This window comes from Symphalangus syndactylus, chromosome 17, assembly GCF_028878055.3.
Source record: "Symphalangus syndactylus isolate Jambi chromosome 17, NHGRI_mSymSyn1-v2.1_pri, whole genome shotgun sequence".
Lineage (NCBI taxonomy): Eukaryota > Metazoa > Chordata > Mammalia > Primates > Hylobatidae > Symphalangus > Symphalangus syndactylus.
Genome location: NC_072439.2, coordinates 51,032,044 through 51,049,449, shown reverse-complemented (window position 1 = coordinate 51,049,449; position 17,406 = coordinate 51,032,044). Strand labels below are relative to the sequence as shown.

The following is a 17,406-nucleotide window of genomic DNA, read 5'->3' as shown; positions in this document are numbered from 1 at the left end:
ACAATATATATTTATTGGAAAATGCCCAAATAGCAAAATATCTATTATTTAATTTAATATAACTTTATATTCTAAATTATGAATAGTTTATCTACACATATTTATCCCATTACATTTAGCTAATAATTTTATTTTAATTGTTTACCTAGATTATTTATGAAAACTATGATAGTCATGATTTAAAGTTGTGAAACCACCATTGCAAAATTATAACTAAGACATTGAAAAAAGATTTGACCTAACTGGCTCCATCTTGCTCATAACCTCCAAGCTGTCCTTGTTCACTCCTGGGTGTAGGCCGAGCTAATTTGGGAAGGAACTCAGCTCAAGGTTTGACTCTGAAACAAAATTGGTAACAGCCCTTTCCCGAAAAGACCCCCCTTCTTACCTGGGGTCCAGTCTGCCTTTCTAGGACTAACCAATTAGCTACAAGATTGGAAATAACAGTTTAGGGATAATGCAGCGTCTCTCTCCAAGAGTCTAAACCTCACCAAATTGCTCCTGGGGGTAACAACACTATTGTAAAACCTAAGATCAGTGCACTCGATGGATCAGTGGACACCACTCAGATTGGTAATCTGGCCCAACCAGTTCTGCCATCGCACCCCGTAACAGAAGACATTAAGAAAACCTAAGTTTGACCCCTTATGATTCCATTGTGTCCAGAATTGGTGGGTTCTCGGTCTCACTGACTTCAAGAATGAAGCCGCGGTCCCTCGCGGTGAGTGTTACAGTTCTTAAAGGCATTGTGTCCGGAGTTTATACTAGAAATCATTCTTATAGGAGAAACTAGAAAAGCACCAGAGACAGGTAGCAATTTTTAGAAGCGAGGCTAACCTCAGAGAAGAGAGGCCAGAGGAAGTTTGTCTGGCAGGCATTAGGACCCAGGGGGCAAGGGTCAGGATAGATAGGATAGATGGGCGAGTCTCGCTTGGGCGAAATGCCTTTGAGAGTTCCGCTCATGGCTGCAGGGTCAACCAACTTGTTGTCGGGACCCTGCAGCTGCATGGCTTTCCTCTCTGTTGACCCTCGGCTCAGCCCAGAAGTACAGGAAAGGCAGAAGCTGGTTCTAGGCAAACCAACGGTCCCAACTCCGAAGAGTCAGGGGTTGTTAGAGACCTCTTTCCCAGGAAGCCTGACACCCATGTCTTTAGTCTGGCGGCCATGCTAGTCGCTTTTAACTGGCTGACAGGTGCCCGGTATTTAGCCCCCGAATTCTAAGGAAAGATAGGACAGAATAGCAAGCGAAAGGGGTCCAATGGTACTCACTGCTTGGCAATAGGTGATTGTCTCGCCACTCAGCCATAGGCGATGCTCTCACCGCTCGGCGATAGGCAATTGTCCCATCTGGGTATCCGAAATGTGTCCAGAATTGGTGGGTTCTTGGTCTCACTGACTTCAGCAATGAAGCCGTGGACCCTTGCAGTGAGTGTTGCAGTTCTTAAAGGCGGAGTGTCCAGAGTTTTTCCTTCTGATGTTCAGATGTGTTTGGAGTTTCTTCCTTCTGGTGGGGTTTGTGGTCTCGCTGGCTCAGGAGTGAAGCTGTGGACCTTCATGGTGAGTGTTAACAGCTCTTAAGGCGGCACGTCTGGAGTTGTTTGTTCCTCCTGGTGGGTTCGTGGTCTCGCTGGCTTCAGGAGTGAAGCTGCAGACCTTCGCAGTGAGTGTTACAGCTCATAAAGGCAGTGTGGACCCAAAGAGTGAGCAGCAGCAAGATTTATCACAAAGAGCAAAAGAACAAACCTTCCACAGTGTGGAAGGGGACCCGAGCAGGTTGCCACTGCTGGCTCAGGCAGCCTGCTTTTATTCTTTTATCTGGCCCCAGCAACATCCTGCTGATTGGTCCATTTTACAGAGAGCCGAGTGGTCTGTTTTGACAGGGCATTGATTGGTGTGTTTACAATCCCTGAGCTAGACAAAAAGGTTCTGCAAGTCCCCACCAGAGTAGCTAGACACAGAGTGTCAATTGGCGCATTCACAAACCCTGAGCTAGACACAGGGTGCTGATTGATGTGTTTACAAACCTTGAGCTAGATACAGAGTGCTGACTGGTGTATTTACAATCCCCTAGCTAGACATAAACGTTCTCCAAGTCCCCACCAGACTCAGGAGCCCAGCTGGCTTCACCTAGTGTATCCCGCATTGGGGCCACAGGTGGAGCTGCCTGCCAGTCCCATGCGGTGCGCCCGCACTCCTCAGCCCTTGGGTGGTCGATGGGACTGGGCACTGTGGAGCAGGGGGCGGCACTTGTCGGGGAGGCTCGGGCCACACAGGAGCCCACGCGGGCAGGGAGGAGGAGGAGGCTCAGGCATGGTGGGCTGGCTGCAGATCCCGAGCCCTGCCCTGCGGGAAGGCAGCTAAGGCCTGAGGAGAAATTGAGCACAGCAGCTGCTGGCCCAGTTGCTAAGCCCTTCACTGCCCGGGACCGGCGGACCCTGCCGGCTGCTGCGAGCGTGGGGCCCACGGAGCCCACGCCCACCGGGAACTCGTGGTGGCCCGCAAGCACCATGGGCAGCCCCAGTTCCCACCCGCGCCTCTTCCTCCACACCTCCCAGCAAGCTGAGGGAGCCGGCTCCAGCCTTGGCCAGCCCAGAAAGGGGCTCCCACAGTGCAGCGGCGGGCTGAGTGGCTTCTTAAGTGCAGCCAAAGTGGGAGCCCAGGCAGAGGAGGCGCCGAGAGCCAGTGAGGGCTGCAAAGACTGCCAGCACACTGTCACCTCTCACCACCTCCAACTTGACCAGTCAACACTCCCTACTTTCCAAGCCCCTACCTGCCAAATTATATTTAAAAACTCTGATCCCCAGAGGCTCAGGGAGATTGATTTGAGAAATAATAAAACTCCAGTCTCCCGCACAATGGCTCTGTGTGAATTATTCTTTCTCCATTGCAATTCTGCTATCTTGGTAAATCAGTCTGTCTTGGCAAGGTGAACCCATTGGTTGTTTACAGTACATTTTATAGATTTACAAAGACTCCCTCCTTTTTTTTCCTATCTTAGACTTTCGGATTCTTGATAATCTGTTTTACAACCCTAGGCAGTTGTCAGCTAAATAGTCTAAAATTTCCACATTAAAGGAAACAACTCAGGTAAAAATCAAATAGCAAAATTTACATTATAGAAAGAGAAAAAATCTGACAGTGCTAGAAGGAGACACTTTTATTTTTCTTTGAGCCAAATTAAACATAAAATTAAACTACACTCTTCCTTAAAATCCCAAGAGTAGTCTCTGTTGCAATAACTATTTTAGTCAAAAAAAAGAAAATCAGGTGAAAACAGAATTCAGTCAACTGAGAAAAAAAATAAACTTTTGCTCAAAAAGACAAGGTCTTAGAAGAGAAAAACAAACCAACAAACGAAACCAAAAACATGAAGGCCTTTCAAATATAAACATGCACACATGCACACACACACACATCTTGGATGTTAGCCTTTTAATTCAGCCGACTTTTATCCAGTCCAAACTCAGCCTCCAGCAATTGCTGAAATTACCAGTTTATTGTACCAGTGGCTTCTGCTCCAGGTAAGCATATTTCTTCTGTGACTCTAGATTGTCTGTCTCTGCAGATATGAGGATTTGCCCTACAAACTCCATTATCTGATGGGTTTAAGAAAAGCTGTTGATTTTCTTTGTCCAGTTTCTCTTGTTGTAAGGATGATGACTTCCATGCTCTTTACATGCCGGAGCTGAAACTGAAAGTCTTAGGGGTTCGTATTTGGGCATGTTGAGTTTGACGAGTTCATTAGACTCTTGCTTCTCAAAGTGTGGTTCATGGACCTGCAGCACTGGCATCATCTGAGAGCCAGTGAGGAAATGCAGAATTTCAGACCCACCCAGAAGTATAGAACACAGATTTTTCCTTTTAAAAAAATCTCCAGATGATTTTTCTGTGCATAAACATTTAAGAAGTTGCTTTATTAACCATCTAAGTGGAAATGTGGCATAGATTATTGTATATACTGTCAGGCAGACAGGTTCAAGCCAGAGACACACATTTCTGAGTTTTTGTCGTGTTGGCACTATTTTAAGCCATGAAACAGATTCCCTGACCTACATTATGGACTTTAGTATCAGTGCACTCCAACTAAACCACAGGAACTCATCTGTAGATGAACAAGTTGTGTTTTTGCTTAACGCATTGAGAGAGAACATACATGATAAAGAACCTTGAAATATCTCAGAAAAAAAAACAGTGTTAAAAAGAACTTATTGTGTGATTGGGGTTTGTGTTAGGTGATTTGTGGGGGATGTTTAAGGAAGCAGGGCTTTGCTCTGGATCAGGGGCAGTGAGAAAGTGGGGGAAATTTATGACTGGGTATCTTAATAAATGTAATCTATAAGAAAAGAAGAATGAAATAAAGCTAAAGCTATAATTAGTAAAGAGTAAAACAAAGCTAGAGCCATAAAATATAGTCAGGGAATGCGTGGTTATTTTTGAGATTTGGACAATGTTGATGTTTCTCATGTATACTGTAAACCAAAAATAAAATTCTAAGGCCCCCCAACCATCTGAAAGGACTTCCTCCTCAGCCAGGGCTCTTTTAAAATTTTACCTGGAGTCTGTTTCAGGCCTTGAAGGGCAGTGGGGGTTGGACATGCCTCATTACAACTCTCATTACACCAACACAGACTTTAAGTCTGATAAGAAACATTTTTACAACATATTGTCTCTGAAGCCTACTACCCAAAACTTCCTCTGTAAATAACTCGGGTCTCTACAATTCTTTATCTTAACCCAGACATGCCTTTCTGTTGATCCACGGTCTTTAGACAAACTCAACCGATTGTCAACCAGAAAATGTTTAAATTTACTTATAGCCTGGAAGCCCCCACGAGGAGTTGTCCCTCCTTTCTGACCAAACCAATGTATTTCTTAAATGTATTTGATTGAAGTCTCATGCCTCCGTAAAATGGTATAAAACCAAGCTGCACCCCAACCACTTTGGGCACATGTTCTCAGGACCTCCTAAGGGCTGTGTCACAGGCCATGGTCACTCATACTTGGTTCAGAATAAATGTCTTCAAATATTTTATAGAGTTTGACTCTTTTCATCAACAATATTCAGACATTTTCTGGAGTGGTATTTTTTTTTCTGGCTCCATTAGGGTCACAGAGTGGTGCTGTCTGATGTTGGTGTTCTGGGAGATTGTTTATGCCAAGGAGGAGGACACCAGGGCCTAGCTGTGAGTGCCAGGCCAGCTCCTAGTTGGGCAAAGCTTAGCCACTAGTACCAGGACAGCTCCTGGATGTCAGGGGCTACTTTTCTGTTTCTTACTGTTCTTCAGTATCTTCCCACTATTCCCTTCTGTGCCTTGCTTTGTAGGCCTCCAGTGTCTTATGTAGTCTACCCCATACTGCGAAAGCTTGTGATTTGCATAGCCTTAAACTGCGAAGGACTCAGAGCTCCAGCCCAAGTGGAACTCACTGCCCCAGCTGCTAGCTGCTCTACTTATTCAAATTTTTCTAATCTGGTTGATAGTTTTCCATAGAGTAACCTTGATTATAAAGCAAGGAGTTTAATGGTAGGGCATCCACCAGGATTTAAGGCCTGGGTTTAGATTCTGGCAATAACATTTAGTTCTTTTGGCTGGTTGTTTAAAATCTCCAAGTTCCAATTTCCTTATCTGTAAAAGAGAACTTAATGAGCTTCCCTTTCAGAGTTGCTGGCACAATTAGAGCTAATATTTACAAAAGGGCTAAGGAAGAGCTGACTTTCAACAAATGGTGGTTATTGGTAGAAGTAATACAAAGAATAGAAATGGATCTAACAGTGACTGACATCCTCCATGGTGTCTTTAAACTCCCCATCTTGCCCCAACATCTTTTATATCTAATTTATCAGCTTTATTGGAAGATATAATTAGAGCCATATACTCTGAGCAAAACTGAGCATTTGTAGATAATATAGAAGTCTACACACTTAAACTATTAAAGCCACTGCTATTACAGGTAGTATGAAAAGAACAGAAAATTTTATTTGGAATCCAGTAATCTATATCTGACTACTGGCACTACAATTTGGAAATGTACATTCTACAGCAAGTTACTTGACCTTTTGAGTTTTTGATCTCTTATCTACAAAACAGGTGTAAGGAAGGGGCAGGGGTAAGGGAGAGACTGTTGGGAAAATTACATAGGGTAATAATTTTCATTTATAAAATATTTTCTATATAGCAGAGTTTTTTACAAACATAAGATGTTATTATCACTAGTCCCTTATGCACATTTTTATTTGCTCTACTTATTTATTAAACTTAGTTACAGTTCTGGAATGGAAAAACCAGGAAGGAATCTAAATTTCCTCCAAGGTATTTAGCCTCACACCTTCAGGCTAAATTCAACAAAGTTTGGCTAAGTAAACTTAAATAAAGTGAGTTATGTTCTTGAGCTGTAACCAACAATACAATCAAACGATAGTGATCAACTTTAAACACTGCTGTACCAAAAGGCTGATCTAATGAGGGCTATTCAGGGAGGAACAGAAAGGATTGGAACAATTATTTTCATATTGACAAACAATAATATGTAACATAACCTAAGAAAAAGTGCTTGACCCTTCACCCTTCAACAAGAAAAAAAAAACAGAAGCCAATTTTCCTAGTAACCTGTTGAAAAGAACCAAAACAACAAATATTTACCAATACCATGCTCTACTATTTTCGTTGTCAGCAGGCCGAGAGCTTTTACCACGTGCCTGCTCTGTGTAAAAGTAGAGGCCAGGTCCTCACAGGAGCCATGAACTTTAATTATTATTACCCTTATATTACAAATAACAGGACTCTGGGTCAGAATGATTATGCAGCTCGTCCCACATTACACAGGTAGTAAATGGTGGAGTTGATCTGGAGGTAGATCTGCTTGAATTGAATATAGGAGATTTTATTGCACTTTTTGGGGTACGTTGTGTAGAAAAAAAATGCCAGCTGAATCGATCCTTTGCTATCCATATTCCAGGGTAAAATTAATGTTCCTATGAGAATGAGGAAGAAGTCACAGAATGTTGGGAAGAAGGGGCCTTTGAAAGCTCATTTAAAGAATCCCATTCCCACCTGGTGGGTGGGGTCCTTTTACAGCTGCTGGTCCAGGCCACAGTGACAGGGTAGGTTTTATGGTTCTTCCACATACAGAGCTAAATTTGTGGGCCTATAGCTTCCAACTATTCGAATCCAGTTGAGTTTCTTCCTTGAGGCAGAGAGCCCATGTATAATCCTTTTGTGATACGTTGTGTCTGACTGGGGTCTTCTTGCCAGCCCTTTCAACTGTTTCCCAAAAGGTGTGGGATGTGAATCTCTTCTCTTGGTTCTCCTGTGCCAAGGTCCCTCCAGGATACCCAGCTTTTCTGAATTCCTTCCAAGATCTGCTGGTGACTTTAAATCTGCCAAAGCACTCAGTGGCTCAGGCAAAGATTGCGTAAACAATCCTAAGCCATGGAATGTGATCTACTCCTTAAGAGCTAAAGTAACCTTAAAGTGAGGCTAGAAACATATAGATGGTTCAGCCCAAAGAATTTGGTATGTCTTTCAAACCAAAATGCCACATGTATTACTTGCAACATTTATATTTGACCTCTTCATCCAAAACTCCAACACTTTTTGGAGTATTGACATTTGGAGTATGTGGCATTTTCTTAAATACATATTGATATCTACATGTACACATGGGAAAAATATACTTTGATTTTGTGTGTTTTGAAAAATAGGCCGGGTGTCGTGGCTCATGCCAGTAATCCTGCCACTTTGGAAGGCCTAGGCAGGCAGATCACTTGAGGCCAGGAGTTTGAGACCAGCCTAGCAAACATGGTGAAACCCCATCTCTACTAAAAACACAAAAATTAGCCTGGTGTGGTTGCACACACCTGTAATCCCAGCTACTCAGAGTCTGAGGCGCAAGAATCACTTGAACCCAGGAGGCAGAGGTTGCAGTGAGCTGAGATTAGGCCACTGCATTCCAGCCTGAGCGACAGAGTGAAACTCTGTCTCAAAAAAAAAAAAAGAAAAAAAAAAGAAAAAAATAAATTATAGTATATTTGTGTATTAATAGTATATCCAAAATAGGAAAAGCTATGCTGAGGTTAAAACGAAAGAACTAGACTTCTAGGTACTGACATAAAAGACATCTAAGATATATAGTTGAGGAATAAAAGCAAGCTACAAAATTATACACACCATATTCTTTTAATTTTTTAAAAATTTTGGTGGGTATATAGTAGGTGTCTGTATTTATGGGGTACATGAGATGTTTTGATACAGGCATGCAATGTGAAATAAGCACATTATGAAGAACGGGGTATCCATCCCCTCAAGCATTTATCCATTGAGTTTCAAACAATCCAATTACATTCTTTGTTATTTTATGTATATTTGTTATTATTGACTATAGTCACCCTGTTGTGTTATCAAATACTAGGTCTTACTCATATATCATACGATTGTGTTGTCTTAATATTTCTAACCATGGATTTCTAAACCTAAATTAGAGTCTAACTTTTGAAACACACTGTGGCTTTCCAATTCTAAAATCTCAAACAATACCTAATAGTAATAGATATTACAATACGTGATGATACCCAGATCAGATCAATGGCTTATAAACATTCCTTCTCCTTTCCCTACTTATTGTATTCTCAGCCAAGGCACTCTATTTGTTCAATAAATTTGACATTTAAATTTAACATTTCTTGGTATCTCCGGGAAAGAGAAAGAATAAATGCTTCCTATCTAATCTTCCTATCCTAATCTATAGAAGTTATAACCTACTGGAGTAAAGTAAATACCACATGGAAATTTAAGCAACAGTCTGAAGCAAGATGTGGTTTGTTGACAGTCTGTGTTACAGCTGGCAAATTCAGAGAGGGGCATGTTTCTAAGATGAAATGGTCAGGGAAGTCTTCACTGAGAAGGTGAAGTTTCAGTTGAGCCTTGAAGAGTGGGAAAAATTTGGATTAGCCGAGAAAAAGAGAGGCTGAGGGAGGCAAAATCAGACTGGGAAATGGGCACAAATAAGATGAGATAAATTCAGAAAGCACATTATAACAATGAAGGAACAGGAAATACTGTAAGTAACACTTGTTAAATGTTGACTATGCATCAGCTTCCTTGTGTGTCCGCAAGCTCCTCTGTAAGATGGCTGTCATTGAATTTACACAACTTCTTAACTGGGTAGGTAATATTATCATTTTATAAATGAAGAAATGAAGTTACATAATTACACATTGCTGATAACTGACAGCACTAAGAGTCAAACACAGGCTGTCTGATTCCATGTTTTCTGCATTCTCTCCCACCTCACACCGTGTTCCTAGTAAGAAAACTCCCCAAAGGGAAGGGATCCTATAAGTGAATTTTGGGGACAAATCTGGAATATCAGAGATACCAGATTGGGGCCTAGATTACATGGATAGTCTTAAATGCTAAGAAATTTGAGAATAACTTAATGAAAGTCTTAAATGACAAGAAATTTTAAATTATCATCTAGTAGAAAAACTTGATAAAGGTAGCATTTCAAGAATTTTCCGGGAATGGTACGTAGAATGGACTAAATACTAAGAAAGTGGAGGCCAGAGACTAGACAGGAGAATATTCCTATAATTTAGGCATAGATAACCATCATTAAGGGACAGTGGATGATGGGCAACCTAACGATTCAGTGTGTTGTGCAACATTTCACCTCACCTGACAATGAAATCCAAAATCACTTGGAATGCAAATGACATATATGTTAATGAAGACAGATAATGTATGTAAACAGACAGAAATGAAAGAAGAAAGCCTGGATTATAAAAGGTAGGGAAGCCCTACTCAGTTAACTTCTCCAGGCTCAGAATTTGAAAATGAAGGTGCTTTTACCATTGACCTTTCTGTTTTTTATTAGTTCTCCAGGTTGGGCAATAGATAGGCACTACTACATAGGCATTGAAGAAAGCATTTGGAATTATGCTCCTTCTGGTAAAAATATGCTCAATGGAAAGCCTTTTTCTGAAGACCTGTAAGTAATCGTCTGCATTTAAAAAGTTACTATCTGAAGCAAAAGTTGATAATTGTTGATCATTGATGAAATGCTGATGAAGACTTTCTCATGATTGACACTTGCAGGGCACATATGCCATTAGAACCACTTCGTTTGTTTAGCTCCAACATGATACGGAAAAGAGGTAGTAATACAAATCCAAAATTGCTCTTTCCTGGAACGATCGCCACTGTTGTCTTCCTGACACGTTATTTTGCAGATCATAGCGAATTCTGTTTATCATTAATTTTGTTCATGTGATAAGGTATAAAACAACACTTTCCTTTTGATATGTGTTTAGCTGTTTTCTCGATTTTTGTCTTCAGATAATTGAGAGAGGGAAATATAGAGGACATGAGTGGGGTTCTGATTTACCACGGTTTAAGAGCAAAACACCTTAATACTACCAACAAATCCACAAATCCATTTAAATGTGTAAACAGTCCTAAATCATGGGAACTGATCGACTACTTGAATGCTAAAGTAACCTTAAAGTGGGGTTAGAAACATAGACACAGTTCAGTTTAAAGAATTTGGCATGTCTTTTAAACCAAAATGCCACATGTTTTACTTACTACATTTGTATTTGATCTCTTCATTCAGTATTTCAACATTCTTCTCACCAATTACACCTGTTTTTGACTCCCATCACATTTTCTCCAGCCTCTGGGTTTTATTTGCCAAAATTAGGCTGTAGAACTTCTGACTTTTCATTTTAGCTTATTTAACACTTTGTTTCTTTCCAGTCGACATTTGTTAAAGTCCTCTCTTTTTTGTTTGTTTATAGAGAATTTCTACAAGGAGGTCAAGCGAGGAAGAGCTTTGTTTTTAAAAAGGCTTTGTATTTTCAATATACTGATAATACATTTCAAACGATCATTGAAAAACCATCCTGGTTGGGATTTTTAGGTCCAATGATTAAGGCAGAGACTGGAGACTTCATTTATGTACATGTAAAAAATAATGCTTCAAGAGCTTATAGTTATCATCCTCATGGGCTCACCTACTCCAAAGAAAATGAAGGTAAGCGGATCCTCTTTCCTGACATTCCTGAGTTTTGCTTATGGAAAGTATGAGCACATTGCATTAGAAAAAGCCAGGTAATCATGGACTGGTCAGCATTATGAGCTACATGGAGTTTAGAGTGGATGCAGACTCTACTTCTGATGTATTTAACGTTTATACCCAAGACAGTCCCTTTTCAGTTTCTCATCTTAATTGAGTGACAGCCCTTATGCAATTCCTAGGAAATAAAACACTTTTCCCTTACTCACCAGAAAAGAAAAAAAAGGTGTTTTTTTTGTTTTGTTTTGTAGGAAACACTCATGAGCTAAATGTTAGGTTGGCAGAAATCCTGTTCTGCCCCCACCTTATTTCCATTTCCTAGTAGATGAGGATCACTCTCTGGGAAGATATCAGTATCAAGAGAAATCACTACTTTCCAGGCAGAATCTTCTCTCCTACACAACTACGGTCACAGATACATCATGATTTTGAAAAAAAAAAGGAAGGGAAGAGAAAGCCAACAAATAGGATTTTGTGAGTTTTTGGAAGACAACAAGGAAAGCTAGGAAAAGAGAGTTCGGACTTGTCTTTAGTAGAACACAGATATTTTTTCCCAGTGTTTGAAATATGGTTTTTAAAAGGCCTGGCATAGACCTTTAGAAAACTGGAACTTTAGGCCAACTTGATAAGAGTACCACCTATAGGATACGTGCTCCTTCCAACAGAGGCTCTATGATAATACAGGGCAGTGGAAATCCCATATGCCATTCCTTTCATCTGTCATCATTATTTTGCCATGTTACATGACCACCTTGCAATGATGATTGCCCTTTAAATATATTTTATAAAAAAAATAAAAGAAAAATAGTCTATATTATAGACATATAATGTGAAAAATGTTAACAAGAGTTTGCTTTATTTGTTTATTTTTTAATCAACTCTCAAAACTTGGACTGAGGTTTGATGATTCCGTCAGGGAAGCATGAAGAAGAACTAGAAACAGGCCTTGAATTAATCCTCTGGACTGAAAACAGACTGAGGAAACTGGACCATGACTGGAGCCAGTTCCAGATGGGCCGCTGGGCAGGAAGAAAGCACAGAACAGTCAGTCATAATTTCTTCATGTTCAGTGTGGAACAGGAGGGTCCCAAAAGAAGAATAGAGAATCAGAGGCTGCTCATCTTTCAAAGTCTTTTATTGAATAAGGGAATTTTATTCATAGTTAGCAGGATCCCAGCCATGAGGGGTAAGGATCTGAGGCAACATTTTAGCCAGAGAAGAAGAAAGAAAGGAGAGCAAGGGTCCAAAGTCAGAACTGAGGTAATAGTTCAGAGTAACGGCATGGGCCACCTTCGGACTGCGGTGGGCTACTTAGAAGTAACAGGGACACACTTGGATGCCCTGGGTCCCAAGTCTGACTGGCAATGAAGAAAATATGAAGGGCAACTCAGGAGTCCAGAGGTTACCTCTGCATCTGAGATCTAGGCACATGGTAGGTGCAAAATAAATATTGTTGAATCCATCAGTAAGAGTGATGATAGTCTATTAATATACTGCCTGCCCCATTCCAATTTAGTCTAAAAACTGCAGCCAAGCTGAGCATTCAGGTAGAAGCCAACTAAAAGGGATTAAGGGAGGTAGGAATCTGGGAAATGGTGGGGAGAAACGCACACTTTTTGAGAAATACAAAACAGCTTGATGGAGGAAGCCCGAGTCACATTCAAAATAGTGTTATCCAATATTTGCTGTAACCACAGTGCAGAATATGTTTTCTAGGTGCTATCTATCCTGATAATACGACAGGCCTGCAAAAGGAAGATGACTATCTGGAGCCAGGGAAACAATATACCTACAGGTGGTATGTAGAAGAACATCAGGGACCTGGCCCCAATGACAGTAATTGTGTGACAAGGATTTACCATTCCCATGTAGACACCGCAAGAGATGTAGCTTCGGGACTTATTGGACCAATTCTGACTTGTAAAAGAGGTAACTTTAAAAAAAAATCTCATTGCAGTAAAAGACTAAACCAGAATGGGTAGGCTGTCTTCTGCTCTGCTAGAGGAATTTTACTATCCAAGGCACTCCATTTTCCTGCCTTGACCTTGGTTTTCCAGTCAAGGAAGGAAATTTGCCATCTTGGACGCTGAGCACTAGATGGCGATCTCAAATCCAACCCTCAGTTCAACCAATAATGCAGGTTGGTCACTAGATGGTAGTCAAACCCAATAAACTTCACTTCAGCCATCTTCATTCAAAATTACTGCCACCTTTTTGTGTTTATGTTTTAAGGTGAATCAGTTAGAATCACCAGTTTATTAATAATTCTTGCAAGGAGGAAGTTTTATTGATATGTTTCTAACTTGCAAAGGAATATAGAGTTTTGAAAATTCTGATTTGGTTCTTTAAAACAAGATCAACAAAGCGACAGCACTAGATTAATTATGAAGTTAATGAGCAAATTTAACTTCCTATGACAATCAAAGTTTAAATTTTAGGTGAACAAACAGCTCTCCACAATAAATATTTTAATAATTGCAGTTTCCTATGGCAAACACACATAGTCTCATGAATACAAATTACATTCCTTGGGAGATAACTTTTTTTATTTTTTTTATTTTTAGTAGAGGCAGGGTTTCACCATATTAGCCAGGCTGGTCTTGAACTCCTGACCTTGTGATCCGCCCATCTCGGCCTCCCAAAGTGCTGGGATTAAAGGTGTGAGCCACTGTGCCTGGCCGGGAGATAACTTTTTAAACCAACTTTGGAAGAGCTTTTTGCCCTTCTCAAAATTGCAAGGAACTCAACTGCATAATGGCAACATAAAGCATATGTGTTTATCATATTTAACTTAAACATTAGCTATCTAGTCTGAACATTCCAAACTTTCTCCCTTTTCTTTTTAAACAGTAAGATAACTTAATGCTTTGCATTCTCAAAGGCAAGTATGTAAACTGCCATCAAGCCTTCCTTGGTTGGATACAGTGGCTCATGCCTGTAATCCCAGCACTTTGGGAGGCCAGGCTGGGAGGATCACTTAAGGCCAGGAGTTCGAGACCAGCCTGGGCAACATAGTGAAACTGTGTCTCCACAAAAAAAAAGAAAGAAAAAGAAAAAGAATTTCTCACTTGCAGTTATGTTGATTTATGCCCTATGGTTTTAAATATAAGGCTGATATAAAATATTTGGGACTGATAATAATTTTATAGAATATTATATTTTTATATACTTTTTTATATTATAACTATTTTATTCCCACGGTCCTAAGCACTTTTCTCTTGTGTTCAATCTAAGCGCGCAGAGGGATCTTATCCATTTTGAGTCATTTGTTTCCATCTGTGGGTTAATGAGTCTGAAATCTGTAACTTTAGTTCAAACTCCTTTACTGATGGTCAGGCCTGGCAACTTGGCGTCTCTACTTGGGTATTTCATTGGCACCTAAATATGTCATATTCCAAAACCCGTCATTTGTTCCTGCCCTGAATCTCTCCCTTCCTTCTGTGTTCCCTGCCTTGGGGAACGGCCCCAGTATGCTCCAATTAGTCACTGGAGACAAAACTCTGGGTATCATTCTTGATACTGCCCTGTCCCTCATCACTTGCTAAATACATCAGTCAAGTCCCGCCAGCTCTACTTCCTACACATCACAAGGTCGGCTCACTTCTATTCAGCTCCACGAACTCTAACCTAGTTCAGGCCACTGCCATCTTTTTGCTAGGATACCCACAACAGCCTCTTAGCTGCCCCACCAGTCTCTAGTGCTTCCCCTTTCAATTCATCCCCACTTGGCTTTCTGTCTGGAGGGTGAAGGTGGGAGGATGATTCTGATTCTGTCACTCCTTCGCTTAAAATCCTTCAATGACTGCTGATTGTTCTGACGATAAAGTCCAAATTCCTTTTATCTTAATTGCTGCCTGGAGTCTTCTCTACAGGTACACCCCAGCAAACTCCTCATCCTTTAAATATCAACTGAGGTGTCACTGCCTTCAGAAAAGATTTCCATACCCAAGATTAAATTAACCAGCTCCCAAACACTGAGCTCTTCCTTACTATAGAACTTTACACACTATAATATCTTATTAATTGATGGCGTCCACCCTTGATTGTATGCCCTGCAAGGGTAGATAACTGTCTTGTTCACTTTTATGAACTCAACACTTGCCATAGTACCTAACACGTTACAAATATTCAATAAATATTTGTTGAATATAAGCATAGAAGAATAAATAAATTGGTATGAACTAAAGTTATCCTTCATTTGAGGAAGCACAAATTTTTAGACTTTGAACAATCTCACGCGATAATGGTCATCAGATGCAGACACTGCAGAAAGTTACTGATTTGATGTAAAGATGAGTATGGATTCTTTAAATATGGCTTCATGTAGAGAATATGCTTTTTAAAGTTTGTTGTAAACTTTACAAAAACCGGCATCCCACATCGCAAACATTTACCTTTTTCATGTGCCCTAACAATTAACAAAACTGTAGATTGTAAAAGTAGTTGTATCTATAACAACGGTTCTAATTAATGTCTATATGAAAAGTAAGAAATGTGTTTTTTGTTTCAGGGACACTGAAAGGAGACACTGAAAAAGATATTGACAGGTCTTATTTTCTGATGTTTTCTACAACTGATGAAAGCAGAAGCTGGTATAGTGATGAAAATATTCGTGCATTTACTGAATCTGGCAAAATTAATACTAGTGATCCCCGTTTTGAGGAGAGCATGAGCATGCAATGTACGATTAAAAAGAACTTTCTCATACATAATATCTTATAATTCTAACTTCTATAATCATATTCAGTCATTTCCCTTTGTTCAAGTTTATTTAGTTGAGTTTATATTTTTCAGCATTTCACTCAGAGTATACTGGGTTGACATGCAAATGCAAATCACTAGTAAAGCCTGCTCATTTCCTAAGTTCGATAGCAAGTAAAGTTTGGTCAATATTTGTTTTCTGAAGTCTGATATTGATTTAAAATAGACAGTAAAAACCTAAGAAAGATGTAACTTTAAGTAATAAAATATGGAATAACAAAGACATAATTGACCAAATATTTTATGAATATGTGTTTTTATCCAACATAGAATTTTTCAGAAATGATGTCATCATAATCCGTCACCCTTATCCTTGCTTTCTTCTCTCATGAACTTAGTTTCTATTTTTTTCCCCATTTCACTGCTTCATGCCTTTCAGGAACTTTTTCTCCTCTTGCCTTTAAACCTTTGTGCTCCCCTCACTTCTCATCATACACAATGCATATGGACTCCTTTCCCATGAAACACAAATCAGATGTTATAGATTATGTGTGAGAACAATGTTGACATTGTGAGGTTTATATTAATATGATGAGGAAATACATAGAATTTTTACCAGGTGGCACTGATCTATCATGCCTGATTGATTAATATACATTTATTTTCAGCAATAAATGGGTACATCTATGGAAACCTGCCCAATCTCACCATGTGTGCTGAAGATAGGGTCAAGTGGTATTTTGTTGGCATGGGTGGCGTGGCTGACGTACACCCCGTCTACCTCCGCGGACAAACTCTGATCTCTCGGAATCACAGAAAGGACACCATTATGCTCTTCCCCTCCTCACTGGAAGATGCCTTCATGGTGGCCAAGGCCCCCGGAGTGTGGATGTTGGGATGCCAGATATATGGTAGGGATTTATTACTTTTTCATAATACAGAGTCAGAGAACATCCAAGGTCATAGCCCATTACAAATGTCTTACCTTACAAATGAAGAAACCGATATCCAAGAAGGTGATATGATTCCTTTTGGAAACAGTCAGTGATGGAGCCCAGGTCCCTGAGAGCTTTTCATTCGATTACTTTAAATCCTTTCAAGTATATAGGATTGGGTTGCTGTTTTTACAAAAACTTTTATATTCATTGTGAGAATATAAACCCTGAGTGTCAGACAGAGCAGATATTATTATAGCTTTTTCTTTAATTGAGGAAACAAGTATCAAAATCCTATGGGAAGCAGAGCAAGAAATTATGCAGAACCCAATAATTCTAATTGATTAGTCAAGTAAACCTCCTTATTTTTGTTTATTTCCCTCTCCAATCACATTTGCCATTTAAAAACAGAATGGTCAGTTATGATGTTATTTATCTTTTTTATTCTTGAATATGACAAAACTCTGTATATGATCACGTAAACGTTCTGTGTTATTTTTCAATCAGAAAACATAATTTTCATTAGAATTACAGAATTTAACTTTATTTTTTTGGTAGAAAAATGGAGTTTACTTCTCTGATGAAAACCTTTCTTTTTGTAAGTCCCGAACTTTGGTTAGTGTCGTGTTTCAATTAATTATTCAAACAAATAGATGACAAGTATTTATCAGGATTTTCTATGTGCTGCATCCCTCCCAGG

At 39.8% G+C, this 17,406-nt stretch overlaps 1 protein-coding gene and 1 long non-coding RNA gene across 2 annotated transcripts in view; one reads left to right on the top strand and one right to left on the bottom strand.

Annotated features, from left to right (window-relative positions):
* The window catches only part of LOC134732888 (uncharacterized), a 49,065-nt gene extending 47,286 nt beyond the window's left edge, over positions 1-1,779 (bottom strand). Inside the window, exons 1-2 of the long non-coding RNA XR_010116457.1 lie at positions 1,654-1,779; positions 1,270-1,550 (exon numbers count right to left, since the gene is read on the bottom strand). This is a non-coding gene — a long non-coding RNA (uncharacterized lncRNA). The remainder of the gene's footprint in view (positions 1-1,269; positions 1,551-1,653) is intronic.
* An 8,050-nt stretch (positions 1,780-9,829) lies between these two features.
* LOC129466281 (ceruloplasmin-like) overlaps positions 9,830-17,406 on the top strand; it is a 34,806-nt gene continuing 27,229 nt past the window's right edge. The window contains exons 1-5 of the mRNA XM_055249590.2: positions 9,830-9,984; positions 10,793-11,028; positions 12,787-12,999; positions 15,581-15,751; positions 16,440-16,682. Of these exons, the coding sequence (XP_055105565.2) occupies positions 9,830-9,984; positions 10,793-11,028; positions 12,787-12,999; positions 15,581-15,751; positions 16,440-16,682 (1,018 nt within the window). The remainder of the gene's footprint in view (positions 9,985-10,792; positions 11,029-12,786; positions 13,000-15,580; positions 15,752-16,439; positions 16,683-17,406) is intronic.